The 25558-nt window shown below is 40.2% G+C and overlaps 4 protein-coding genes and 1 long non-coding RNA gene across 9 annotated transcripts in view; 1 reads left to right on the forward strand and 4 right to left on the reverse strand.

The window, feature by feature from the left end:
• Nucleotides 1-20: 20 nt before the first annotated feature.
• LOC123499616 lies at nt 21-3504 on the reverse strand. The gene is made up of 2 exons (XR_006673048.1): nt 3287-3504; nt 21-741 (listed from the first exon to the last, which is right to left on the reverse strand). It is a non-coding gene; the product is annotated as an uncharacterized LOC123499616 (long non-coding RNA).
• Nucleotides 413-6133, forward strand: LOC123499612. Of its 3 annotated transcripts, none has more exons than XM_045247898.1 (5): nt 413-549; nt 1423-1692; nt 1838-1900; nt 2259-2450; nt 3751-6133. In XM_045247898.1, the coding sequence occupies exons 2-5, from the start codon at nt 1495-1497 to the stop codon at nt 4270-4272; spliced, it is 975 nt and encodes a 324-aa protein (XP_045103833.1). In that variant the 5' UTR covers nt 413-549; nt 1423-1494; the 3' UTR covers nt 4273-6133. The 3 variants fall into 3 exon arrangements, with proteins under 3 accessions (XP_045103833.1, XP_045103831.1, XP_045103830.1); XM_045247896.1 differs by having other exon boundaries at nt 450-758; XM_045247895.1 differs by lacking the exon at nt 413-549 and adding an exon at nt 567-642.
• LOC123499614 (NAD(P)H-hydrate epimerase-like) lies at nt 5778-10975 on the reverse strand. 3 transcript variants are annotated; one of them, XM_045247899.1, is made up of 7 exons: nt 10749-10975; nt 9947-10074; nt 9335-9503; nt 8616-8842; nt 8087-8180; nt 7653-7791; nt 5778-6087 (listed from the first exon to the last, which is right to left on the reverse strand). In XM_045247899.1, the coding sequence occupies exons 2-7, from the start codon at nt 10066-10068 to the stop codon at nt 5963-5965; spliced, it is 876 nt and encodes a 291-aa protein (XP_045103834.1). In that variant the 5' UTR covers nt 10069-10074; nt 10749-10975; the 3' UTR covers nt 5778-5962. The 3 variants fall into 3 exon arrangements, with proteins under 3 accessions (XP_045103834.1, XP_045103835.1, XP_045103836.1); XM_045247900.1 differs by having other exon boundaries at nt 9335-9500; nt 10749-10927; XM_045247901.1 differs by lacking the exon at nt 9947-10074 and having other exon boundaries at nt 9335-9500; nt 10749-10925.
• Nucleotides 10976-11371: 396 nt separating this feature from the next.
• LOC123499615 (kxDL motif-containing protein CG10681-like) lies at nt 11372-15257 on the reverse strand. Its single transcript, XM_045247903.1, has 3 exons — nt 15092-15257; nt 14387-14586; nt 11372-13018 (listed from the first exon to the last, which is right to left on the reverse strand). The coding sequence occupies exons 1-3, from the start codon at nt 15232-15234 to the stop codon at nt 12735-12737; spliced, it is 627 nt and encodes a 208-aa protein (XP_045103838.1). The 5' UTR covers nt 15235-15257; the 3' UTR covers nt 11372-12734.
• A 4948-nt stretch (nt 15258-20205) lies between these two features.
• Nucleotides 20206-25558, reverse strand: part of LOC123500051 (G1/S-specific cyclin-D2-like) — a 63727-nt gene continuing 58374 nt past the window's right edge. Inside the window, exon 5 of the mRNA XM_045248672.1 lies at nt 20206-25318. Within this exon, the coding sequence (XP_045104607.1) occupies nt 25202-25318 (117 nt within the window). The 3' untranslated portion in view covers nt 20206-25201. The remainder of the gene's footprint in view (nt 25319-25558) is intronic.

Below are 25558 nucleotides of genomic sequence, written 5' to 3' on the forward strand. Positions count from 1 at the left end.
TCTAAATAAAATAAATTATAATATATTCAAGCAGTATCATTTACAACCTATATAAGCTAGATATTTAGTACATGTCTGACCACTTTCCTTCCTCCTCCTACTTAAAAAACTTCCCACTCTCCCACCATAGCTATCATTTTCCACTCCTCTCACACTCTTCCTGGAGGAGACTTTAGCCTAGGGGGTGTGGAGGCGGGAGCCTGGACGTGTGGGAGGCAGCGGCGCTGTGGTTGAAGTCGTGCAGCGAGTGTCAAGTTGACACTTGCAACCAGGGTTGCCAGATAGTAGGCGGGGCTCCCGCCCACTCCCATTAAACTCGTCCAAAACTAGACAATCTATACCCTCTAGAAACCAATAAAAAAAATAGTTCTTTATGATATAACAAAACCAAAACACAGCCCAATACAGCCAAAATAGCCCACCAACCCGCGGAACCAAAATATCCCGCCCACTTGGTTGGAAAGCAGCCCAATTGGGCGGGAAAAGCTGGCAACTCTGCAGTAGTCGCCTGCTCGGTACTCCCCGCTAGGTGACGCAGCATCACTATAGGTAAGATATTTTCCGTTTTCCAACAAGAATGCTCACTAATCCTGACTTTTTCCACCTTTCCTGGTAACCACACTCCTCGAGGCTCGCCAGTGGGTGAGTGTTGTCAGGTGACACTTGATACATGGTGGGCACTGGCTGAAGTGAGACAGCCAGGGAGGTCCCACGGGTCGGATGTCCTTGACATGTCTCGTTCTGTTGGGCAGGACGCGGTAAGCTATTTTAAGTTAGAACACGATGATTTAATTTGTTTCATGGTGTATTGAGTTTATACATGTGTTTGGTACAGTTCCCACAACATTTTACATCTCGTCCCATTTCATGATAGGCTAGATCTGGTGACCTAACCTGCAGGACCCACACCCCTTCATTCATGCCACGTCTTGTCATTAGTAGTAATTATAGTTGTGTGTTGCGGCAACGATGTGCGACTTAGTCGAGTAACGAATTTCGAAATTGCAAAGTCGCAAACATTTTGGAAAAATCGGCACGCAATCCGACATATTATGAAGAAAACTTTGGTTCATAAAGTGTAAGTTTTGATAAACTAGCAGAACACTGCCTTAATCTCATTTCTATACATACATCGCCCTCCACCAAGTAAGGTCTGGAAGAAATACCAAATGAAGGCCTCACATTACTTAGTTTGAGGAAACTGCTGCCTAGCACTGATTTAACAAAATGCTGGAAGATTTTCAGTGATCTATTGCCATCTTATTCTCATTTATTCTGACAATAACACTTAGTACAAGAGGGCATTATCATTAGATATGTTTAGGTATTGGTAATTTTGTTTTAGTTTAGACAAAGAAACACTAAATATTGCAATGTATGACATAGCATGATTTTAATATTACAGGTTTTATATATTTACAGATTTGAGAAATTTATAAGAACTTCGATATTTCCAATGAGTTCAAGTTTATGACTGGGCACATAAATCTGTAGATGATGGAATGTCACGTTTGCCTTGAAAATTATAATGAGGGGAAGCGTCTGCCAAGAACCCTTTACTGTGGACACACTATTTGTACCCAGTGCCTCAACCAGATCATGAAGCACCGTCCCCTAAGATGCCCCTACTGCCGCACTTACCACAGAGGCACAGTCCTCTGCCCATCTGACCTTCCTCTCCATGAAGAACTGGTCAGTGTGTGTGCATGTATCTCATAGCACATGTCTTTAACCTCACTCTTCTACCTTTTTGTCTATGATAATTATTGGATTGCATAATGAATGCTTTATGGAGGATATTATGCATTACACTTACTATTTCATCATTTTCTTTCAGATAGCAAAATTGGCTGAAGAAAAAGAGGGCCATGAGCAAGGCAATGCAGATGATCCTTTAGAGGTTTGGGACATTACTTAAAATTTGTCAGCAGTCTTGCCTTTTCATATAGCACCATTTACATGACATCTTTTTGCTTATATATATCGACTTTCCCTGACATTTCATTATCCTTTGTGTAAGGGATAATTTTTTTTTTTATGTTGCTAATCATTTCAATCTTTCATGCATCGATTGCTACATCATTCTTAATAATTTTCAGCAGCAAATATTCCCCAGTATAACAGTATGAACAGAGCAGGTATTTTGGATAACAGTCAAACATATTACTTGAGATCTTTTCTTTCTTTTCTCTAAAATAAATTACAGTATTCAATAAAACATAAATATTTAGTCTGTGCTGATTATAAATTTCATTCAGACAAATCAGCTCAACGTTCTCAAGTTGAGGGAAGATGTCAAAAAAGCAAGCATAGATGGACACTCCCTGTGGACCCTGCTGCCGGCACAGGGAGGCCAAACACGGCATTCTCGAGTCAGCCTCTTCAGCAACCGCCTCCATCTTCATGCGTTGCAAGATGGAGAACCTCCCTCAGGCCCACAGACAGTACCAGTAAGATGGATCTTGTTGTGCCTTTATAGCTTTGGCAACCTACTTTGAAGAGCTTCTAATATATGATTATTAGTATTTTGTCCTAAAACACAACCTTTCATTCATGATAGCCAGAAGTTTGTTCTTAATGCACTTCAGGTTTAGCTTCTTGTCTTAGCTTGGTTTTTCATTTGTTGCATCATTGAGATTCCACTGTATCTTGTGACAAGTTTTTAGGAAAATCTGAGAAAAATGCTTGTTAAAACATCCACAAATCTAAACCTGATATTTCTATGAAGAACCAGATTCAGGTCCCAAGCACAGTAATAAAAACAAACAAGTCTCACATGTTGTAGCCTCTGTTCACCTGGCAGCAAGTAAATAGTGGATGTAACCTGAGGAGGGTGTGGCCTAAGTGCCTCAGTCTGTGATAATAGAGTAATCTCAGTCCTACCCCAAACCTGGTCACTATGATCTCTGAGCTCTTTCTATAGGATAATGGCTGGTTGAGTAACCAGCAGACAACTGTAGGTGAATGACACTCACACAACATCCCATGATGAAAAAGATTGTACAGGTATTCCTTAAAATAAGACTATAATTGGTTCCTGAAAATCCAATTGTATAACAAACGATCATATAGCAGACTTAAGAATAATGCAAAAAAATTGTAATGTGTTCCAAGACCTCTATATGTGCACCCTAAAACCCACAAAAATCATAAAATATTATATCCATATGTAGTTATTATATATGGATAATAAAGCACGTTAGGTACATAGATAAAATAAAATCGAGAATAAAGCACAAGAATGAGAATTAGAATTAAGAGAAATAAAAATAATATATGTACTTACTCGCACTGTAGTGGTTCTGTTAGTTACCCTCCTCCTCAAAGCTGGAGGGGTCGTTGTCTTAACATTCTCTCTGAGGCAACTCTCGCTCCCTCCCTCCCATCCTCACCACTGTGTACAAATAAAAGGGGTGTCAGTTGAACTGTTGAAAAAATGAGGGTTCAGTGGACTCCCATGCAAGGTGAGCGAATGAATGTGTACTTTGGATATTATAAAAGCAAAACAACTGATCCTACAGCAAAACTAGTTTAGTAAAAGGTGAATGTCGTTACAGGGAAATATTGTATAATGGTGAATCATATAAATGGGACTAACTGTACTAATTTGTAATATCAGTGCTGAATTTTAGTTTGCACTTGACACTAAAAATCTGCAGTCTTATTTAATTGAAGGCTTGTTACTTACAAGGTAATAAATTTTGTACTAGCTATGTGAAAAAATAATATGTTTTTCTTTTATATTTCCAGTATAATGAGATCCAAGATTTGCAGGACGAGGATTTTTGCATCGTGTTTTTTGATGTGTCTTTGAGAGGGAATTACCAAGGCCGTGTGTATATTGTGCTCCTTGACCATGAAGGAAGGACTCGCCAGTTCAAGGCACTCTGTACAGGGCAACTTGGACCATCTTACGTGGGCACTCGCTTTTTAGAGGTTGCACGAAAGAATGGCCATGGAGAACAGATTTGGGGAGGTGATTATGAGAAAAATGACGGCACAGGAGGGGCAGCCTTACCCGGGATGGACCGAGGCAGAAAAAACAAGCAAGATGTGGTGGCAGGTCTTGTGGCAGGGTTCTACTTCACTGGTTATGGGCAAGATCACAGTCCCTCGCAGTTTGGAATATACACCAGAGACTGGCCAGGCTATATAGAAATGTCTTCCCTAGGAAAAGTGATTGGAGGAATGGATGTTATCAACACCATTGTCAGGTTTGACAATATCCAAGAAGCTTTTATCTCTGATTGTGGTCTTCTCTTGTACCACTAAAAATAAAGTCAGTGCCCTTACACACTTAAAAAAAAAAAAAAAAAAAAAATTAAACATCCGCATTAGGATGTTAACTCATCTTCAGTGTCATGCATGTGCTGTCTTAAGATAAATGGTTTTCCTTCTAAAGACAAGTTATGCTCATTATATACAATTACTTAACCACAGGATGTCTGCTGGCACTGCTATTGTGTCACCCATGGGACATAGGAAGTGCACATCAGAAGCCTCATGTACATGAACTTCAAGCTTTTAGGAACTAAATTAACAGTAAGGTTGTTTCATCAATAGAAAATGTACAAGTGTGTACAACATACCTTAAGATGTCAATGTGATAACAAAATATATACATCTGTAAGATTGGGTTCACTGATATTTTCCACTTCTCCTGTCTATTATTTTTCTATTGTGCCTCAAAACATATGAATATGTGTACATTCTTGCCGAGTTAATATCAGTTGTCAGTGTATTAACAGACACCACCCTTCATTTGCAAAAAAAACTGGTCAACACTTACAAACCTCATTATTTGGTGCTAACTTGGCATTGTGTGTAGTCCGCAGTGACCACTTCCTAGTAAATTGAAATATTTAAGAATAGGATACTTGTATATTGCAGCAGTATTTGTATATATTTATACACACATGAATAGTTTATGTATTCTGTCTGAGCTACTGGGTGAGTAACTTCTCAGTTGCAAATGTCAAATTTGTATACAATGGCTGAAAGCTCACAACTTAGCATAGGTAATGTTTTGTAAGAATTTAGATGAGAGGCACACTGAAATTTTGTGTTGTTTGGAGCTTTGAATTATTATTTGAGTTGATGAATTGTTAAACAATATGTTCAATACTCCTCTATAGTGGGTTGTAAATTCAGAATATTCTCCTCACCAAAAAATATGTTTGCAAGAAATTTCAAAATGAGTGTTTTCTACAGAGAATGGAACTGTAAATGTAGAGCAAACATAACCGAATCAAGGGGAGTGCTGGAGCTTCATCATTATTATATCTGTAATCAGTCCTTTAATTCTCCCTTTCATGTACTTTTTGTACTCTTCACAGGCTTTTCTGATCTGTACATATAATGATAATCTTATGTCAACAGGTAATTGTTCCTAGGTAACCATAAGACAGTAAGTGACAGTACATTTTGACCCTTTGGTTGGACAGTGAGTAAAATCACCCAAAACACATGATCTCTTTAAGAACAGATCAAATCAATTGAACTTGTTAGTGCCTGCCTGCATTGGTCTTGCTGATTTAAATAAACTTGGTGTCTGTCAAAGTTCACATTTCACAAAAATTTACTTAAATCATCATGAATAAAGGCAGCAGAAAACTTGAGTATTTCCTTTGTTGTAATGTCAAGAGGACTGTATTGGTGTGCTTTCTCTCATGATTGACACAGTAATAATGTAGAAAGAAAAATTTTCAAAATACAATATTGATAAAAGAATCTGAGATAATCATGTTTTGATCAGGATAAAAAGAAAGCATCAGAGATAACTGTAATTATTTAATCACAAGGCACTGATATATGTATGCAAATATCAAATGCATTTTGTTGAAACATTTCACATAAATGTATTTTGTTGAAACATTTTACATGAATTTAAATACTTTGATGTTAACTCATTAGACTCATTTATATACTTTGATGTTAACTCATTAGACTATTCCCAGTCTACTCACTGCTGAGAACTGGATGTCAGCAGCACTGTCTGGCTGGTGCCTGGATAAGATGGCAACTGCAGCTGATACTTTTCACTCAATTTGTGGGGCACAAAACGTCCTCCTAACACATGATAGCGACCTGCAATACATAGAAAATTGTATGACAGCATAAAAACAGAACTTCCTCTTAGTGTTTTGTCTACCATGAGCCATGGCATGAAGGAGAAATTTACTTTAGTCCACCAATTAACTAATGCACACTCCTATTGTGTATAAACAAAAGAATCTTGGTAGCTTATATTTCTTTTCCATATAAGGTTTTATCAAATTATGTATTATTAGAATTTAATTAATACTTAACATAATCTTTTATACTACACACACACACACACACACACACACACACACACACACACACACACACACACACACACACACACACAGCCCGGTAGCTCAGTGGTTAGAGCGCTGGCTTCACAAGCCAGATGACCGGGGTTCGATTCCCCAGCCAGGTGGAGATATTTGGGTGTGTCTCCTTTCACGTAGCCCTGTTCACCTAGCAGTGAGTAGGTACGGGATGTAAATCGAGGAGTTGTGACCTTGTTGTCCCGTGTGTGGTGTGTGCCTGGTCTCAGACCTATCCCAAGATCGGAAATAATGAGCTCTGAGCTCGTTCCGTAGGGTAACGTCTGCCTGTCTCGTCAGAGACTGCAGCAAATCAAACAGTGAATTACACACACACACACACTAAAGACTAAAGAGGAAAAAGATCTCAGAGTGATCATACAGGAAAATCTGAGTGCCGAAAAACACACAAGCACGATACGTCCAAGGCTGGAATATGCAGCAGTGGTATGGTCTCCGAGCTCTAAAAAGGATATAAGAAAATTGGAAAGGATACAGAAGATTGATACAAAGATGGTGCTGGAATTAAAGGACCTCACATATGAAGAACGACTGAAGGAAATGGGACTGCCAACCTTATTAGACAGAAGAGAATGTGGGGGACCTAATAACAATGTATAAGATAGTAAATGATATTGAAAAGATAGACAAAGAAAACCTGGTACTGTTGACAGAAGATGGAAGGACAAGAGGACATGAAAGGAACATCAGGATGAGGCAGTGTGTGAAGAATATTGGAAGATACAGTTTTCCACACAGAACTTTTAAAAAATGGAATGCATTGGATAATTAAGTTGTTACAGCACATAATGTGCATAATTTTAAGGAAAAATTAGATAAATGAAGATATGGAGACAGGACACTATGAGCCCTGCTCGAACCCTGTACAATACAACTAGGTAAATACACATACACACACACACTGTGTAGTGTAGTGGTTAGCACACTCAGCTCACAACCGAGAGTCCAGGTTTGAGTCTAGGAAAGCAGTGAGGCAAATGGACAAGCCTCTTAATGTGTAACCCCTGTTCACCTAGCAGTAAATAGGTACGGGATGTACCTCGAGGGGTTGTGGCCTCACTTTCCCGGTGCATGGAATGTGTTGTGGTCTCAGTCCTACCCAAAGATCGGTCCATGAGCTCTAAGCTCACTCCGTAATGGGGAAGGCTAGCTGGGTGACCAGCAGGCAACCATGGTGAATTACACTGTACTCTGCACATGCACATATAATACTCATACAGTTACAAACACATTACCATGAAGCTACAACTCTATCTTAAAGAATATTGGAGCACAAACCCTTAAAATGTTTAGCACACAGCTTGGGAGCAGTGAGGGAGACCAACATGTCTGGTGCTAAGGATGGAACATCAGTGGGTGGGCCGTCCTCCACATGCCAACCCGACGGTATGTCAATACTAATGACTGGCACTGTGGTCTATAAAGAGGGTTAACTGCTTATAACATGTGGTAAAATAATCCTGCACTATAATAAAAGATATATTAATAAAATACCATATGAAAACATGCAATCCCTGTACAATTTATGTGCAAACACAATCTTTATTCACTGATCCAATGACAACAGTGATGGCTTGGCAATGCTGTGAGGCAGGACATTTAACTGCTTTGTGAAGGAAATTAGCTGAGGAAACCTTGCATCAGTTATGAAACAAAAAGTACCTTTAGTTCAAGTATACTTCAGGTTAATCAACAAACAATTATATACATACTTGAGAAAGAGTTTCCAGGATGGGTGCAAAGAGTGGCCGTACAGGAGGTTTGAAGCTGAAGCCAAAGAGGGCATCCACAACCAAGCTATATTCTCTGCAATACAGATAAGTAGAATTATAATTTTCCTTGCTTATTTTGCATGTAACGCACAATTTATGGACATGAAAGAATTCAGGTCATAGGAAGGAAGAAATACAAAAGCAAGAAGAGTTCCAGAGTTTACCAGAGAAGGAATGAATGACTTGAGAATATTGGTTAATTCTTGCATTAGAGAAGTGACAGAATATGGATAAGAGCAGACATCACAAAGGGAAACATTCAGTGAGGTCACACTGGCTTTAATTAAAGATAACTTCAAAAGAACCCTGATCCAGTGCTTTAGACTTCACAGGAATTAATCGTTATTTTAGCAAGTGTCTATGCCTCTTTTAGGTATATACTATGTATGAAAATAAATGTACTTAATTACAATAGAAGAGTCAATAGTATAAACTTCAATGAGAAAGAATCACATTGATCATTACTCACTTGTCAAGAGTAGAAAGATCTGGCATTGCCTCAACAAAGGGTATATCATTCATGTGGCACTGCTTCACTAGGTTGTTGAAGAGTGGTTTGTCATTTGACTTGGGGTACAGGATGACTGGTGAAAAACCCATGATTTTCAGGTGTCTGGAGCACACAAGGCCATCTCCACCATTATTTCCAGGACCGCAGCACACCAGTACAGCTTTCCTCTGGTCTGGGCTGTATGTCTGGTTAATTACATACAGCAAATCAGTTCTCTCTCCCTCAAAAGGCATGAAGGTTCCAAAGTGATGAAATTCTAGTGATTACAAGTGCATTTACATCTTGTCTTACAGATCTTACTTACTCAAGAATATAAAGTATAGGCACATATTAAAAACAAACATCCTATAAGAGTCACTTCATACATCCCTCACATTTCTGATACACATAATGAATCATTTACAGATTTCCTGCTGGATTACAATACTTTCTTTCTTCTTATAATCTTTATTTCATTTGTCTACAGAAGCTAAACACTCTATAAGGGACAAAAGTAGAAAACAAAACAATTACTATATTATTCTAAATACAGACATTGCCTTTCAAAACTTTAATAAACACAAGGTCACTGATGGCTTAAGGAATGGATAAAAGTGGCAGTTGTTTAATTCACATGTATTTTTTTTTATTGGAAATAAAAGGTGACTTTTGTAGCTGACAGCAAAAGTGTTACCCACCTCAGCAATGGCATGTGCACAGCTTAGTCCTGCCAGCTCCATCAGTTGGTTCACATTGAACTGATAATCACTGAACAGTTCTAAATCAATATTGATGGCATCCTGCTGGTTCAGGTACCGCACCGTTGCCATTGTTCGGGACACACGATGTTGAGATGGCTGGTGGCTGCTTAAATATAAAATCAATCTTTTACCAATAATTCAGAAATATAGTATATGTATTCAAGTTAAATGACAAGTCTTTCTTATAACTTTATCCCTTTCAATGGGTTTCAAGACACTTATTCTCCATTATTGTACATATTTGATACTGCTATGTGGTTCTCTTCTGACAAAAACATTAAATTTACACAAACACACACACAAATCTATCTGAATACTGTATATATATATATATATATATATATATATATATATATATATATATATATATATATATATATATATATATATATATATATATATATATATATATATATATATATATATATATATATATATATATATATATATATATATATATATATATATATATATATAGAGAGAGAGAGAGAGAGAGAGAGAGAGAGAGAGAGAGAGAGAGAGAGAGAGAGAGATAATAATAATTCTTACATATGGTTGTGGAGAAAAGGTAGAGAGCGTGTTGTGTGTGTAGTGTGGGTCAGCACTTTCTTGACCCTGGTGGCAAGCCTTGCCCCTCCAACATAAATGCTCGGCTTATGAAGGGCAAACATTCACACCTGATGGAAAGGAAAAAAGACTACCAACACTACCTTCTTTGGGGTGATATTCTGAAGACATGTGTGAATGCCATGATATAGGTACAGTAGAAAAGAGGTCCTATTCTTGACTTTTACCTATAATTATTGATAGAATTCTATTTTAGCTTGCATTTCTTCTGCTATGTGATCCTTCTCGTTTTTTTTACCAATTACCATAAAAAGCACTGCAATTCTGGTGAATTTCTTCATAAAAATAACATAACTTAACCTAACCTAATCTAGCCAGGGCTGGTTTCTGCTTCAGCATCCATCGACCCTCTAGCAATCAGTTATAAAACCATAGCAGACTACTACAGGCTACTGCAATAGTACGTGTGTGAATTAACACAAATATATCAGATGGGTGAGAGGAATGCAGTGCCGGGGGTAGGTGCCTGGGTGGTGGTACTGCGTGAGTTAGACCTGTGAGTCTGTTCAAATTTCATAGCGTTATCCAGGTTAAACATTAAATTTCACAGACACATAATACACTACCACGGGCACATAGAAGGCTACCTAGGCATGCAAGAGGTGTGCACAGGGTATAAGACCCAATTCTGCATATTATATAACTGTTGTCTGGCAATCTATCCACATATATCAACTAGAAAGGTAGATCAAAGCGTTACATTCTCATAAAATTTTCAACTCACCTCCGTTTGTAGCGTCTTGAGGAAAGTACTCGCCGTTCTGACTTCAGCTCTATCTGCACATCGTCCGACCCACTCCGCCACCGCCGCTTGTCTGTTTGTTGACATCGGCCTCAGCAGGTGAGCAGAGCACATGTCTCTGCGTACCTCTGTACGAGTATATTCCTTACTGTGTACCAAATGGGAACTGGGGCGGGGTAGCGGGACGGTGGGCGGTGGCATGTTTTCAAGTGACACTTATGGTCCTAATAGAGAGAGAGAGAGAGAGAGCTGGGGGAGGGGGGGAGATTGATGTTCAATGGAGGTGAACTCAGTTGAAAGGAATGGTGGTGACATAAGTAGAAACAAGAGAAGAGTAGGGATGGGGTGTTGTATATGGGAAAGGTATGGCTTGATATATGTCAAGAGTTCTGGTCAATGATAGCATGTCAGGGACTGGCTACTAAAGATCAAACACACGAACCTTAAACACATCCCAATATTTACATCCCTCAATAGAAGAGCTCGTAATGATACCAAGCTTGTTGAACAGTTTTAGTGATCGAGTCACCTAATATGGTGACAATGATGGCTGTATATTTCATTAGAAATTAACTATGAATCTTGAGTGTTCCATTATAAAACAATTTTACTGCATAAGGTTTTTATTACTCTATCAGGTACAAAAATTGAGTGACAGGCACCCTTCTGCTTGCACAGGAATCAACTACTAACTCACAAGATCTACTGGGTGTAATCATGTAATATTTACAAAACCATTATGATTGGCTGTGTTGTGTGGGAGCCAAGACAACTGGCATCCTCCCAAGCTGCCTGAGGTATTGACAACAATCACAAACATTTCTTCTTGGAACAATATAAACTGACTGCAATATCATATTTGAGTAATGGCTAATGGTATGCAGAATGAAATCCACAGAAGAAAATACATATAATAAATACTGTAACATTTTTAGTAAATTGATGAGATCACTATAGCTATTTTCTTGAAGCAAGCAATATTAATATCCAACTTTTTTCATGGCATTTACTTTCCTATTCACATTCAGAGGATAAACATTTCTGTAGAAAATTTATTGATATTTATGTCATGTTATTGCCTTGCCAACGCAAAATATATATGTATAGACATGTATTTTACATACATACATTCACCTGTATTCATTCACATTCATCAGAAAGTGACTGAATAGATCTATGTACAAAAATTAGAGCAACATCCACAATAAAGGAGCTCTATAAGACACTGCATCTCCATCCATACCCTTACATTCACAAGCATTCTTTCTCAACTTCTCGAAATCCAAGAGAAAGAAGGAATTGGTTCCATACTGACCACACTGTGTGATGGTGAGTATCTCACTACATCAGACTCTTCAAATAGAAAAAGAAGAGAAAATGAAAAAAACAACAGCAGAACAAGCATGTCACATCTGCACCATCCATACCTTTCCCCCTCAGAGACACTACCATCAAGACAACTGACAACACATCTGGAAAAATTATATCTGGAAAAAAAAAGTTATCATAGGTATTTTCAAGTCTCATGGTTGACTGTAAATAAGGCTAGTGACAGGTAAATGCAACTTTGCTACATCTGAATATTCTTTCATAATGAACAGCTGAATGTATTCATCAGGAGGGAATACTTTAATGTGTCAGCACATTCTTACTTCATAATGTGCCATGTGGAAAGGCATGCACATTAACAGCATTGACACTAATCTTGATACTGTATGAGTAGCCAAGTAACTCATTAAAATCCTTTCATCCTCTCTGAATCTATGATATATATTTCACTTCCAAAATAGTCCTAAATTTGGATGTGTTTGCTGATGTTGTTGTACACCATAAAACAAATACAAACAACTAAAAAGCAAGTGAAACTAGACCATGATTTACTTTCCATAATTAAATTATGATGACATGATATGATGTGAGCAAATAATTACTATCATACTCTTCCTTCCCTCCCCATCACATTTAGTCTCAGTTGTCAAAGGAGGATGAGCTGGACAGTTTAGCACCGCTGCTGCTGCTGTCTGATGAACTACTCGCAGTTTTTTTCATTCGTCTCTCTGCATCTGGTCGGCTTCCATCACTTGACTGTTCCATTTCTTCCATTCGCTCAGACTTGTTGCTGGAGTGTCCACTCTCACCGGACACTGACGTACGCTTGACACTATCTTCCCGTGATAGGGTTGAGTTCTGGTTAGTGGATGGCTTCTCTTCTTCCTCTTCTTCCTCCTCTTTGTAGGCTTCCTCTTGTGCAACTGTAAATCACAAGCTGCTGAATTTCTCCAAGGCACATCCCATGTTACAGAACTTCACATCCTCTTTCTCAACAACACACATAAAACAATGACAACAACAACAACATATATATACACACACAAAAACACACATGAGTGTGATGAAAAACTCACAACACCTATGATAACACCCATACTTGAATATGCACCAGTGGTGTAGTCTCCACTCATGTGAAAGGATCCAAAGAGCACCTATATAGATAATGCCAGAGATGAAGGACCTTATCTACAGGGAACAGGCGTCTATGTACCGTTGGCTGTTATGTACCACCGGCTTCTATGTACCATCCCTGGCTGCTATGTACCATGCATGGCTGCTATGTACCTCAGATAGTATTAACGCATAAGTACCTTATCACCACAGTGATAATTAAAACGAAAAAATGCAATGAATAAATATAATTTAAAGAGATGTAAAGTGCAATAAGAAACTTTGATTACAGAATTATTATATGCAATTGTATGCAATTTTAATATGTTTATTGCTTGATTTTATTGCTTGACAACTTTTAATTATTGCATGCAATTTTAATATGTTTATGGTTGTGTTTGGATGAAATATGAGAACAAACATTGTATTAACAATGTGCAGCTTGCTAAATTATATTGCTTGACAACTTTTAATTATTGTATGCAATTCTCATGTTTATGGTTTTGTGTTTATGGTTGTGTTGTTTGGATGAAATATGAGAACAAACATTATATTAACAATGTGCAGCTTGCTGAATTTTATTGCTTCACAACTTTTAATAAATGTATACAATTTCAATATGTTTATGGTTTTGTGTTTTATCTCCTTGTGTGTTTTTATTTCCTTACTTGGTATCTGGTACATAGCAGCCTTGTTTGGTGCATACAAGCCAAAGTAGTGGTACATAAGAGCCAGTACATAGCAGCCCAACAATGGTACATATAAGCCAAACAAGTGGTATGTAGGAGCCGTTACATAGCAGCTAGCATTCTATCTACAAAGAGAGACTGAAGGAAATAGGACTAACTTTAAAAGATAGAAGAGAGAGAGGTGATCTAATAACAGTGTATAAAATAGTTAACTGTATGGAAAAAATAGACCTGGTATCACTGATAGAAGATGAAGATAGACAAATGAAAGGAAACTCCAAGAAGATCATGAAAAGTCAATGTTTGAGGAACATTAAAAAGTTCACTTTCACAGAAAGGATGGTGGACATCTGGAACAGCTTGAGTGAAGAGACTGTACTTCAACAGAAATTGTGCATAAACTTGAGGAAAAGTTGGATAAAATACATGGACCCCACTCGAACCCAGTAATATACAACTTGATAAACCCACACGCACACACACTCATACCTGCAAAGGCTGCTGGGTATTGATTGGAAAGTTTAGTCTTTATAGTCCTGATTCTCTTAAAAATGTTGTCTAAATCTTTCTTCATATCAACAAGGAGTGCAGTGTGCTTCTTGAATTCCTTCTGGGCGAGAGCAAAGCGAGTGGCTGACAGGGAGTTGCAGTTACTGAGCATCTCATTTGTCTTCTCAAATCGCTGCAACCTGAGAGGAAAAAAAATTTAAATAGTATGGCTACAACTCTATGGGTATGCCAGTCTTTAAGAGAAGAAGTGACTGAAATAGATGTGTTTTAGAAGGAATGACTAAGTTGTGTACCCAAGCAGATCAGTTGTTAGTCACTATAATGGAGTTAAAAAGTAGTATAAACAAATAACAAGAATTACATAAGTTAATAATGGAGGGTGTGTGGATGGAGAGAGGCAAATAATACTGATATCGTGAAAAAAAACAACCAGACTTGTGTACCCTAAGCAGATCAGTTGTTAGTCACTATAATGGTGTTAAAAAGTAGTATAAACAAATAAAAAGGAATTACTTAAATTAATAATGGAGGGTGTGTGGAGGAACAGAGCCAAATAATACTGATAACAAAAAAAACACCCACACACGACACCAAAAACACTTGAGAGAGCTCACCACAACAAAACACTTCAATAGACCATCACAGACATTCACCTTTGTTTCTCATCACATCACAAGTACTCACATTTGCTTCTGCGCCCTTATGATGGCCTCTACATCCTGCTGGTTGATCTGCCCCGCTAGGCCCTGCACAAATACCTCCGGAGCAGTGTAATTTTGGAAACAGTCAATGGAACCCAAGTCACTGTCAGGCGAAGAGGCGGCCATCGCTCAGCTGACAGATTGAAGTGGTCGATCAACTCAGCTGGTAGGTCGCCTCAGCAACGGGTCCCCTTTATTCTGTTTTATATTCATTCTAGGTACTATTTAGTGATTTTATACAGCTTCAGAAACTTACATAGGTGGTTAGAATAGTAAAGACTCTGACCATTAATATTTTGACCTTCATATATCCTTCCTAATGAAGATAAAATTGTTTAATCATACCCAAAAGTCATGTTAAAATGCGTTTCAGTTTTGAAGGGGTTAATTCTCTGGTTGTACTGTAGCGGCATTGTAGAAAATGTTACCTAATTACAAAGAATCTATAAGAGAGAATAAGACTGAATGGAATAAAAGCTCGATATGTGGTAGTCAAGATTGGATGCTATCTCCTCGCCTGGTACACCTGCTGGAAAAGTATAGTAGTAGTAGTAGTAGTAGCAGTGGTGGTGGTAGTAGTAGTAGTAGTAGTAGTAGTAGTAGTAGTAGTAGTAGTAGTAGTAGTAGTAGTAGTAGTAGTAGTAGTAGTAGTAGTTGTTGTTGTTGTGGTGGTGGTAGTAGTAGTAGTAGCAGTAATACTAGTAGTAGTAGTAGTAGTAGTAGTGGTGGTGGTGGTGGTGGTGGTGGTGGTAGTAGTAGTACTAACCAGTAGTAGTAGTAGTAGTAGTAGTAGTAGTAGTAGTGGTGGTGGTGGTGGTGGTGGTGGTGGTGGTAGTAGTAGTAGTAGTAGTAGTAGTAGTAGTAGTAGTAGTAGTGGTGGTGGTGGTGGTGGTGGTGGTGGTAATATTAGTACCAGTAGTAGTAGTAGTAGTAGTAGTAGTAGTAGTAGTAGTAGTAGTGGTGGTGGTGGTGGTGGTGGTGGTGGTGGTTATAGTAGTAGTACTGTAATAGTGATAATATATAATAACAATAGTGTGGAAGTAATGGTTCAGGTGGTGACAGATTACACACACACACACACACACACACACACACACACACACACACACACACACACACACACACACACACACACACAGAGGTTACCAGGCAAATGGGCAAGCCTCTTAATGTGTAGCCCCTGTTCACCTAGCAGTAAATAGGTACGGGATGTAACTCGAGGGGTTGTGGCCTCGCTTTCCCGGTGTGTGTTGTGTGTGATGTGGTCTCAGTTCTACCCGAAGATCGGTCTTTGAGCTCTGAGCTCGCTCCGTAATGGGGAAGGCTGGCTGGGTGACCAGCAGACGACCGAGGTGAATTACACACACACACACACACACACACACACACACACACACACACACACACACACACACACACACGCACACACGTATAATTTGCTAAGGAATATTGGATTAGCATTTCACTACATGGACAAAGAAATGATGAAGAAATTGATAAGTACTATAATAAGACCCAGATTGGAATATGCAGGAGTAGTGTGGACTCCTCATAAATAGAAACACATAAGGAAGTTGGAAAGACTATAAAAAATGACTACAAGAATAGTTCAAGAATTTGAAGGGATGACACATGAGGAGAGACTAAAGGCTATGGATCTACCAACCCTGGAACAGAGAAGGAAGAGAGGGGATCTGATACAAGTTTATAAATTGATCAACGGAATGGACCAAGTGGATAATGAGAAACTGATCCTGAGAAAAGAATATGACATTCGAAGCACAAGATCGCATAGTAAAAAGCTGAGAAAGGGAAGATGTCTGAGAGATGTTAGAAAATATAGTTTCCCACAAAAATGTGTTGACACGTGGAACAGTTTGAGTGAAGAAGTGGTGTCAGCAACGAGTGTGTATAGTTTTAAAGAAAAATTGGATAAGTGTAGATATGGAGACGGGCCACACGAGCATAAAGCCCAGGCCCTGTAAAAACTACAACTAGGTAAATACAACTAGGTAAATACACACACACACACACACACACACACACACACACACACACACCGCGTAGTGTAGTGGTTAGCACGCTCGAGTCACAATAGAGAGGGCCGGGTTCGAGTCCCGGTAAGCGGCGAGGCAAATGGGCAAGCCTCTTAATGTGTGGCCCCTGTTCACCTAGCAGTAAATAGGTACGGGATGTAACTCGAGGGGTTGTGTGTTGATGTGGTCTAAGTCCTACCCGAAAATCGGTCTATGAGCTCTGAGCTCGCTCCGTAATGGGGAAGACTGGCTGGGTGACCAGCAGACGACCGAGGTGAATTACACAAACTTGAAAACTCTAAAATGAAAACACTTACAAACACGCCACATTTATCAATGCTTCACCACACTTGCATATATATTGTTAATGATTATGAATGGTCCATATATTACTGACAATACTGTTGATAGTTGCATACCGCAGGGTTAAAGGGGACACTTAACTAAATATTGTCTTGGTCTGGCATCTTCTAAATGTTACATAGAAAACCAAACATATCAAGGGGTAACTAAAATAAAGCGTCTCTAACTATAGTATTACCGCCCTTATCCTTTTCCTCCTCCTCCTCCTCCTCTTCCTCCTCCTCCTCCTTCTCTTCTTCTTCCATTTCTCTTACTTTCTTACTCCACCTCTATCTCAAGTTAAGATGATTGCACGCATAAGCACATGCATACCACATTCTTACATATTTCCTGCAGTGAAGGTCAAATAATAGAAAAATAGTGTAGAAGTGCTTTAATATGACAAGCACAGGTAGGTACAGGTGAAAGGTTGAACAGCTCAAAGTGAGCCCCAGGGAAAGGCTGCCACCGTAAGACAGCTAAGTTCGATTTAAACAAAATTCAAGGACTGCTGTCAGCGGCTCAGCCATTTGACACTATTCTAGTCTGTACTCTCCTGCAGCACGAGTCTAAGGCCCATATTCCGAAACACATTGCTCTCTCACCACGACAATTCTGTAAGGCCACAGAGACAACCAGCCGGGTTTTCAAGACTGTTTCCCTTATGATAAACTAGAATTCTTGTCGATCCATTACCAGAACCATATACCCTTAAAAACACGAGTATCTTCAACTAGAGCCTTTGGAAAGCAATGATGGTGAAAGAGCGAAGCGTTACAGAATACATGCCTTAAAACAGCCACACAATAATGGTAGGCTTAAGAAAGCATTGCAAAATACTTAGATTATGTGGAGAAAAGTTTAGCACTGCCAGGGAAACATTAAATTTACTCCTTAGTCCGTGTGTGTGTGTGTGTGTGTGTGTGTGTGTGTGTGTGTGTTATGATGCAAGTAACAGCGAATGTTTCCATTTTGTTTGCTTATTAATTTATTTACTTATTTATTTATTGGTTGATTGGTCTATTAGTATGTTGATGTAATGAAGAGGATAGTATTGTGTGTTTAGAGTTAACCCTCAGTACTCTTTCTGAACCTGCCAAAATCAGCAGTTTTCTGAACTTGCCAAAATCAGCAGTATCTCAGCACATGTTGAACAGAATCACAGCGTACAAGTAAACAGGATAATTAACAAATAGGTGAAAAAAATGGAGGCCAAATGATAGAGTTCATATTTTTCTAAATAGATCGTATATTTACAGTTTTACATATTTACATTCTACACCTGAGGAAAATATAAGAAACAGCTAATACACTGTTCACACTGACTATAATAGTTCTCGTCATTACAGACGCCGCGTCATTACTGAGGTTGCTTCCACACCCGTTGGGCGGGCGGGCAGCAGCGCCCTCAACCCGCCAGGATTCAGGAACGCTACCTCCGTTTCCTTGACTGTGTGGCAGCTATTGGGGTTTCGGCGTAAAAATGATTTACGCCTAAAAGACGTAGAGAGAGAAAATCATATAAATGTATATATTCATAATATATATTAAAAATTTACTGAAGCCGAAAGGGATAAGACGCTGAGTTAATGCATATTCCTTCTTTTAAAAAATCATCTTAACTATAATGGCGCATATATTTAACATTATCTGTGTATGCTTATGGCCATGTGACGAGCTCATCCCTCGGCTTAGGACAATAGGAGACAAGAGGTGAAATGAGGTAATAGAGTGCAATTACTATTATTTGGTTGATTCTGATTGGTTTTGACTGGACCATACCTGGGATATAGGAAGAACCTGCCAGGGACCCGTATATGCAGAACGTTTTCTCTATAACGGCACCAAAATAAAAGCTAAACAGTAAACCCGAGGCAGAAGAGGTTAAACTTACTGGACAGAGAAGATAAAGAAAAAAAATTAACTAACATAAGAGGTAATGGTGGCTAGGTCAAATTTGCCAGCTTTATTTCTTTAGAGAGAGAGAGAGAGAGAGAGAGAGAGAGAGAGAGAGAGAGAGAGAGAGAGAGAGAGAGAGAGAGAGAGAGAGAGAGAGATAAGAGAAGTAGAGTAAAAATAGCAGTAGTAGTAGTAGTAGTAGTAGTAGTAGTAGTAGTAGTAGTAGTAGTAGTAGTAGTAGTAGTAGCAGTAGTAGTAGTAGTAGTAGTAGTACAAAATAATAATAGTGATCCAGACGAGTTCTGCATATATAGCCCTGGTCATCTACGGTAAAGATACATGACTGACTCCAGAATTCTACCCTATGGTGCAGGAGTGAGGTCAGCAGAGATGGTGGGGAAGGAGGGGGGGAGGATGCAACACCCGTGCACCATCACAACCACCACCACCAACCACCACCACCACCACCGCCACCACCATCACCACGTCACCCCCGGACACACGTACACACGCACAAACACGTACACAGAAACCACTGGAAAAAACATTAAATTATGGTAAAAAAAAAAAAGAAAAGAAAAAAAGACCTCCTCCTTCTCCTTCTCCTCCTCCTCCTCCCTTGGCTAAACTAAACTGTGTAGGAACATGGCCCAATGAGGGGGATCTTTTAGTAGGTGTGATAAGAGTTTTGTTTACCAAGTGTGTCTGTGTGTGTGTGTGTGTGTGTGTGTGTGTGTGTGTGTGTGTGTGTGTGTGTGTGTGTGTGACTTTGGCTCTAATTCAGGAACAATTTTTCTTTATAAACACACTTAGTATATGATGTGTACATGTGTGTGTGTGTGTGTGTGTGTGTGTGTGTGTGTGTGTGTGTGTGTGTGTGTGTGTGTGTGGTCACTGGAGCGGGGGCGCATCCCACAGATATAGAGTATAGTAGTATAGTAGAGTACAACCGACGTCCCCCGAAACTGTTTGCTGGCTAGTTACGCGTCAACAACAAAGACACACATACACAGCGTGAAGACAACACGTACGTAAGTAGAAATACAGAACATAACGATGGATGTCTGATGATGATACAATTTGGCAGCAAAAGCGATAATATATGACAATTTGGCACCACCATGAATGTCTTATCTCCTTTATCTCCTGAGCCAACCTTGCTGAAGCTGCAAGTATGTATTATTCTCGTTAACATTACAAAGGTGTATACTGTATTTTTTTTTGTCCACTACATAACTGTCTTAAACATTCCATTATCTATAAGAGTCAGGATATAGGAGTGCGAGAGAAGTTACAATATAACGACGAACGAGGAGAAAGTCAACAAGCCTAAAAAAAATGATAATAGATAAAGAAAAAAAAAGAAAAAAAAAGAATAAAAAAAAAAAAAAGTGAACATCGTCCCGTGTATAACATAAGCCACTGACTCTGATTTGAAGTACACACTATTTACTTCATTGTACTTTACCACCCATGCACAATAGATATTTTGTTTTAGTAGATTAGTTTCTCTGTGTACCGTAAATTATAATAGATAATAAAAAAAAAGACTACAAGCAAACACCTACAAGTTTTTTTTTTGTTACCATACATGAAAGTCTGTACAATGCTAAATAAGGATGCGACGTGGAGTAATTAAGCGTAGAACATCATCAGGAAATAAATAATTAAATAAAGTAAAAAAAATAATAAAAAGTTCGAGGCGAAAGGGGAAACTGGCATATATAGTCTTACCAACCTGAGAAAATAATAATAATAATAACAAAAATAATAATGAAAATAATAATAACAATAATAATGATAAAAATAATAATAACAACAATAAGCATAATGAAAACCCTGCCCTCGAAATATAACTCAAACAGCAGACAAATAATCATAATAATAAATACTCTTAGTAGAGGCGACGCTAGGAACGGCCTGAGGATATCTTAAAAAGAACACTATATAAAGTATGCCTTTTCGTTGCCTGAAGTGTGACGGGGATACAGTTTAAGGCTAAAGGAGGGACTCGGGGCATGGTTGGCTGAGCTGGATGAGTGACTGGATGGTTAGGGCGGCGCAGAACAGGACAAGAACACATTTCAATACACGTGTCTGTCCACAAGAGGGGAAAAATGTTCGTAATGTGGAATGCTTAAGTGCTTAGTGGTCCATATGCAGTGGAGAGGCGTGGCGGCGGGGGATGCGGGCTTTGAGTGGTGTAGGGTTTGGGTTCAGAGGTGAGGCCAAGACAGGCGAGCATTTAGGCGTGGCGTGGCGGGGTGATAGCAGTAGGCAGACAGCGAGGAGTACTATCTATATCTTTAGCGCTTGGGTAGATACTGGCACAGGAATTGTTAGTTTTTTTTCTTAGCCACACGCACACACACACACACACACACACACACACACACACACACACACACACACACACACACACACACACACACACTGATCGTCGTCGTTATAGATAGAGAAGCAAAATTTAAGACAGTTTTCATTGCTCCATTAACAGTAGTAGTAGTAGTAGTAGTAGTAGTAGTAGTAGTAGTAGTAGTAGTAGTAGTAGTAGTAGTAGAGTAGTAGTAGTCGTAACTGGTAGGTAACTTGGTACAATGAATAATAGCAAAGAATGAATAGAAATAAAAAAAAATAATCTTAACCAAGTAAGGGAAAGGAAACAAGTACGTAATCGTGTCCTGACGCACCTCCTGACTGACTGACTGACTGACTAAAGTTTTCGTCTCTAACAGCGTGTAGCGATCACTGCTCCACGTGTATAGATGTTGGTAGCGGTGGTGGTGGTAGTGGTGGTGGTGATGTTTGGGATGAGTTAACGACCTGACTAGTTGATGATTATAAGTACAAATACAAGATAAGATTGAAGACATCTCAGCTGGTGACATGGTGGCCAAAACAAACAGAATGGGATGCTAGAGAGAGAGAGAGAGAGAGAGAGAGAGAGAGAGAGAGAGAGAGAGAGAGAGAGAGAGAGTATGTGTGTGTGTGTGTGTGTGTGTGTGTGTGTGTGTGTGTGTGTGTGTGTGTGTGTGTGTGTGTGTGTGTGTGTGTGTGTGTGTGTGTGTGTGTAGAGGGCATGGTCTGATAACCTTAAGACACCATATAAAGGGGGAGGGGAGTGGAGGGGAGTAGTGGCGTGACAGGGCCTTCAAAAGTGACCTAAGGAGGGAGGCAGGGCGGCTACCCGGGGTGTGTGTGAGGGGGAGGCGAGGTCATCGTTGCCTTCATTAGAAACATATGTAGCTTGACCACCCCGGAACTCCTAACCCGGTATAGTAGTAGTAGTAGTAGTAGTAGTAGTAGTAGTAGTAGTAGTAGTAGTAGTAGTAGCAGTAGTCGTAGTATACATCGATGAGGGAGAACCGTACGAGTCACTTGGTTCATGATAAAAAATACTAACAACAACCAAGGCGCACACATACGAAGAGCCAAAACGTTTTTTTAATCCCATGGAAAGCTAACATGCATTAAATAAGTATCTTTTTTTGTGTTTCAATAAATCAGTATAAATAGAAGTAGCTAAGCACGTCTTGCCTGTATAAAACCTGCAGTGCGAGGGAGGGAAGGAGGAAGGAGGGAGGGGGACTGGTGACGATGAGGGGGGAAGGGTCGGGTTACACTGGCGGGTTCCCTTCGGAGGACTAGTGCGGCAGGAGGCGGTCACCAGCGGCGGGAGGGTCGCTTGAAGGGGAAGTTACTAAACACGCGACCGAGGCAGAGACCAAGATCAGTTGCCTTAACTGATCTTGAGAGAACACGACGACCTAAGGCAACACGCGAGATACCGAGTGTGGGTCTCCTCCAGGGATTCAAATGCCAAGAATAAGAAAAAAAAAAAGATAAAAAAAGGAACGATGCAAGTAACTATTATGGTCAACAAAAAAAAAAAATACATATGTATAATACTTTTTTACAGCTCAGAAATTATAAAATGATAAAAGAGTGACCTTTCTATGTCTTAACGCGAATTTGATCAGAGAGAGAGAGAGAGAGAGAGAGAGAGAGAGAGAGAGTGAGAGTGAGAGTGAGAGTGAGAGTGAGAGTGAGAGCCTGGACAGCAGCGACACACCTTAAGAATTAATGTAAAAGGAACGTGCACAGTTCTGCTGGCAACCATAATAGTGGGAGGGTCGGGGCGGGGAGTCACAGCGCTTAGTTCTTACAATGCAGAACACTACGTGGAGGAAGCTAATGGTGTGGAGCGATAGGACAATATACCGACTGTCTTTCCAATACTGACTCAAACTAAGGAGCGAATAAAAGAAGGAAAATGAAATCAAAGCTAATCTTGAGAAGGTGCTGGACATGGGGTGGGATGGTTATCAAAGCGACATATAGCAACTACCAGGCCGGAAGTTATGGGTCTAGGAAGACAAAGCAATAATAATAATAATAATAATAATAATAATAATAATAATAATGATAATAATAATAATAATAATAGTTATAATTTGTAGATATAAAAAGACTAAAGTTTCCAAGTGGGAACAAACAAGACATCTCGTCTTAGGTAATATGATACAATAAACTTCCAAGATATTTAAGGAAAGCTTGGTAAAAATAACAGCATAAAATCAAAGTGAAAAAATATAAAAGGAATCCTGACCGCTGTCGAAGCCTTACTGACCACCACTTTGTCTCCGCCATGGACACTTTGCGTCCTGAAGCCGTTGTCTTCGTCATAATGGAGCGGTTTTGCTGTTATGACGCTTTGGACCCCTAGTGGGCGGTGAGGCCGACGGGGAATGCGTGCCAGGTGAAAGGGACCAATAACGCCTATCTGTCGTTCGCTTCCTACTCTTACCCTACACTTGTCAGGTGACCTTAAGCTAAGGCTCCACTCTAAGGTTATATCACATCGAAATTTCTCTTAACAGTAGTCCTACAATCCACTTTCACTTTTTTTTTCTTTTTTCGTATATCTCATATTTTCGGAGTTCGTATTAGTAGAAAATCAATCACAGTTTTGGTGCCAGCCACGCCTGCAGGCAGGAGGCGGAGCGTGGCTACTGCCCCGCCGGCCACCGCTGCCCCTGCGTGGGAAACAGCTCTCCAAAGACCTAAACAATTGTCCAATTGCGGAAGGCTCCTCTCTCACCTAGTTAAGGACACACCAATATTTGTCTCTTCGGTGCTTCAGCAGGCTTCCCCAAGGCCACAGTTCAGAGGCGACCGTCCAGGAAGGTGGGGCGTGTGGGCAGGTCGGGCCAGGGCACGCCCACCCGGCGGCCTCCGCCCTGTTGATGGTAATCACCAACCTTTCCTGGCACTTGTCAGCGTCTACCGCCAGGAGTGGCGCCAGCAGAGACAAAACTCCGCCAGCCTTACGGTGCGTTACTGGGCGGCGTGGGCGGCGTAGGCGGGAGGATCAGCGTGAAGAGGCGCCGCTGGTGTTAAGATAAGAAGGGCGAGGCGGTTGTGAAGAGAAGGCGGCGGAGCTCCGGAAGGGAAGGCAACGGGTAGGAGGAGCACTCAGGGTGGCAGACATGCCCAGAACAGCAGTAGCAATAGCGATAGCTTATGTCAGTTTATATCCGATATAAATTAGCAACCCGACTAGCTTGTGCACATGGTAGGCATGGTGGGGGCGGCCGTCCCTTTGGAATGGAGGGGCGGCAGGCCCCACGCCCACACCGGCGGGGCAGCAACAACCACGCCGGTCGTGTCGGTGCCGACGGGTCTTCATAGATCCGTAGTCACCGACTGCAGAAAGTGGCAGTGTTGGGGCTGGCCCCGGGGGACTCCAGAGAGGGCTCTGAGCCCCCAGCCTGTTGGCGAGGGTGAGGGAGGAGGTCGGTGCTCGGATTCTGCCGTCAGAACATGACGTCCTGCATATCAGTCGGGGTGGTGGACTCCGCACTGTGAGCGGGACTGTGACCGCTGCTCTGCGTCCAGATCTCGATCTGTCGGTGACACTCCTTCAGGCAGTCCTGGAAAGAGAGAACAACAGTGTTACCTTTGTGAATTTCATATCTCCGAAATGCCTGAAACTTAAAAGAATTACAGACTCCTATCAGACCAGATGCGGCCCTCAATACAGGAAGACACCCTACCCTACTAGGACCATCAGGTGCCTCCCTTCATATCATTATACTTGCATCCCACCCAGCATCACTCAGTGAGTTCTTGACAAAATTAAGTACTGCACTACAAACAAGTAGCGAAACGTT

Source organism: Portunus trituberculatus, chromosome 50 (genome assembly GCF_017591435.1).
Source record: "Portunus trituberculatus isolate SZX2019 chromosome 50, ASM1759143v1, whole genome shotgun sequence".
Taxonomy (NCBI): Eukaryota; Metazoa; Arthropoda; class Malacostraca; order Decapoda; family Portunidae; genus Portunus; species Portunus trituberculatus.

What these genes read in the sequence shown, in the direction of transcription:
- LOC123499612 (XM_045247898.1), top strand. Translation starts at nt 1,495, where the DNA reads ATGATGGAATGTCACGTTTGCCTTGAAAATTATAATGAGGGGAAGCGT. An exon ending in TTCCTCTCCATGAAGAACTG is followed by an intron (nt 1,693 to 1,837) that starts GTCAGTGTGTGT and finishes ATTTTCTTTCAG; the next exon opens with ATAGCAAAATTGGCTGAAGA. An exon ending in ATGCAGATGATCCTTTAGAG is followed by an intron (nt 1,901 to 2,258) that starts GTTTGGGACATT and finishes AATTTCATTCAG; the next exon opens with ACAAATCAGCTCAACGTTCT.
- LOC123499614 (XM_045247899.1), bottom strand. Translation starts at nt 10,068, where the DNA reads ATGTTTGCCCTTCATAAGCCGAGCATTTATGTTGGAGGGGCAAGGCTT. An exon ending in GTGCACATGCCATTGCTGAG is followed by an intron (nt 8,843 to 9,334) that starts GTGGGTAACACT and finishes GTAATTAACCAG; the next exon opens with ACATACAGCCCAGACCAGAG. An exon ending in TCCTGGAAACTCTTTCTCAA is followed by an intron (nt 7,792 to 8,086) that starts GTATGTATATAA and finishes CCCTCTTTATAG; the next exon opens with ACCACAGTGCCAGTCATTAG.
- LOC123499615 (XM_045247903.1), bottom strand. Translation starts at nt 15,234, where the DNA reads ATGGCCGCCTCTTCGCCTGACAGTGACTTGGGTTCCATTGACTGTTTC. An exon ending in ATAAGGGCGCAGAAGCAAAT is followed by an intron (nt 14,587 to 15,091) that starts GTGAGTACTTGT and finishes TTTTCCTCTCAG; the next exon opens with GTTGCAGCGATTTGAGAAGA. An exon ending in ATACCCAGCAGCCTTTGCAG is followed by an intron (nt 13,019 to 14,386) that starts GTATGAGTGTGT and finishes TGTGATTTACAG; the next exon opens with TTGCACAAGAGGAAGCCTAC.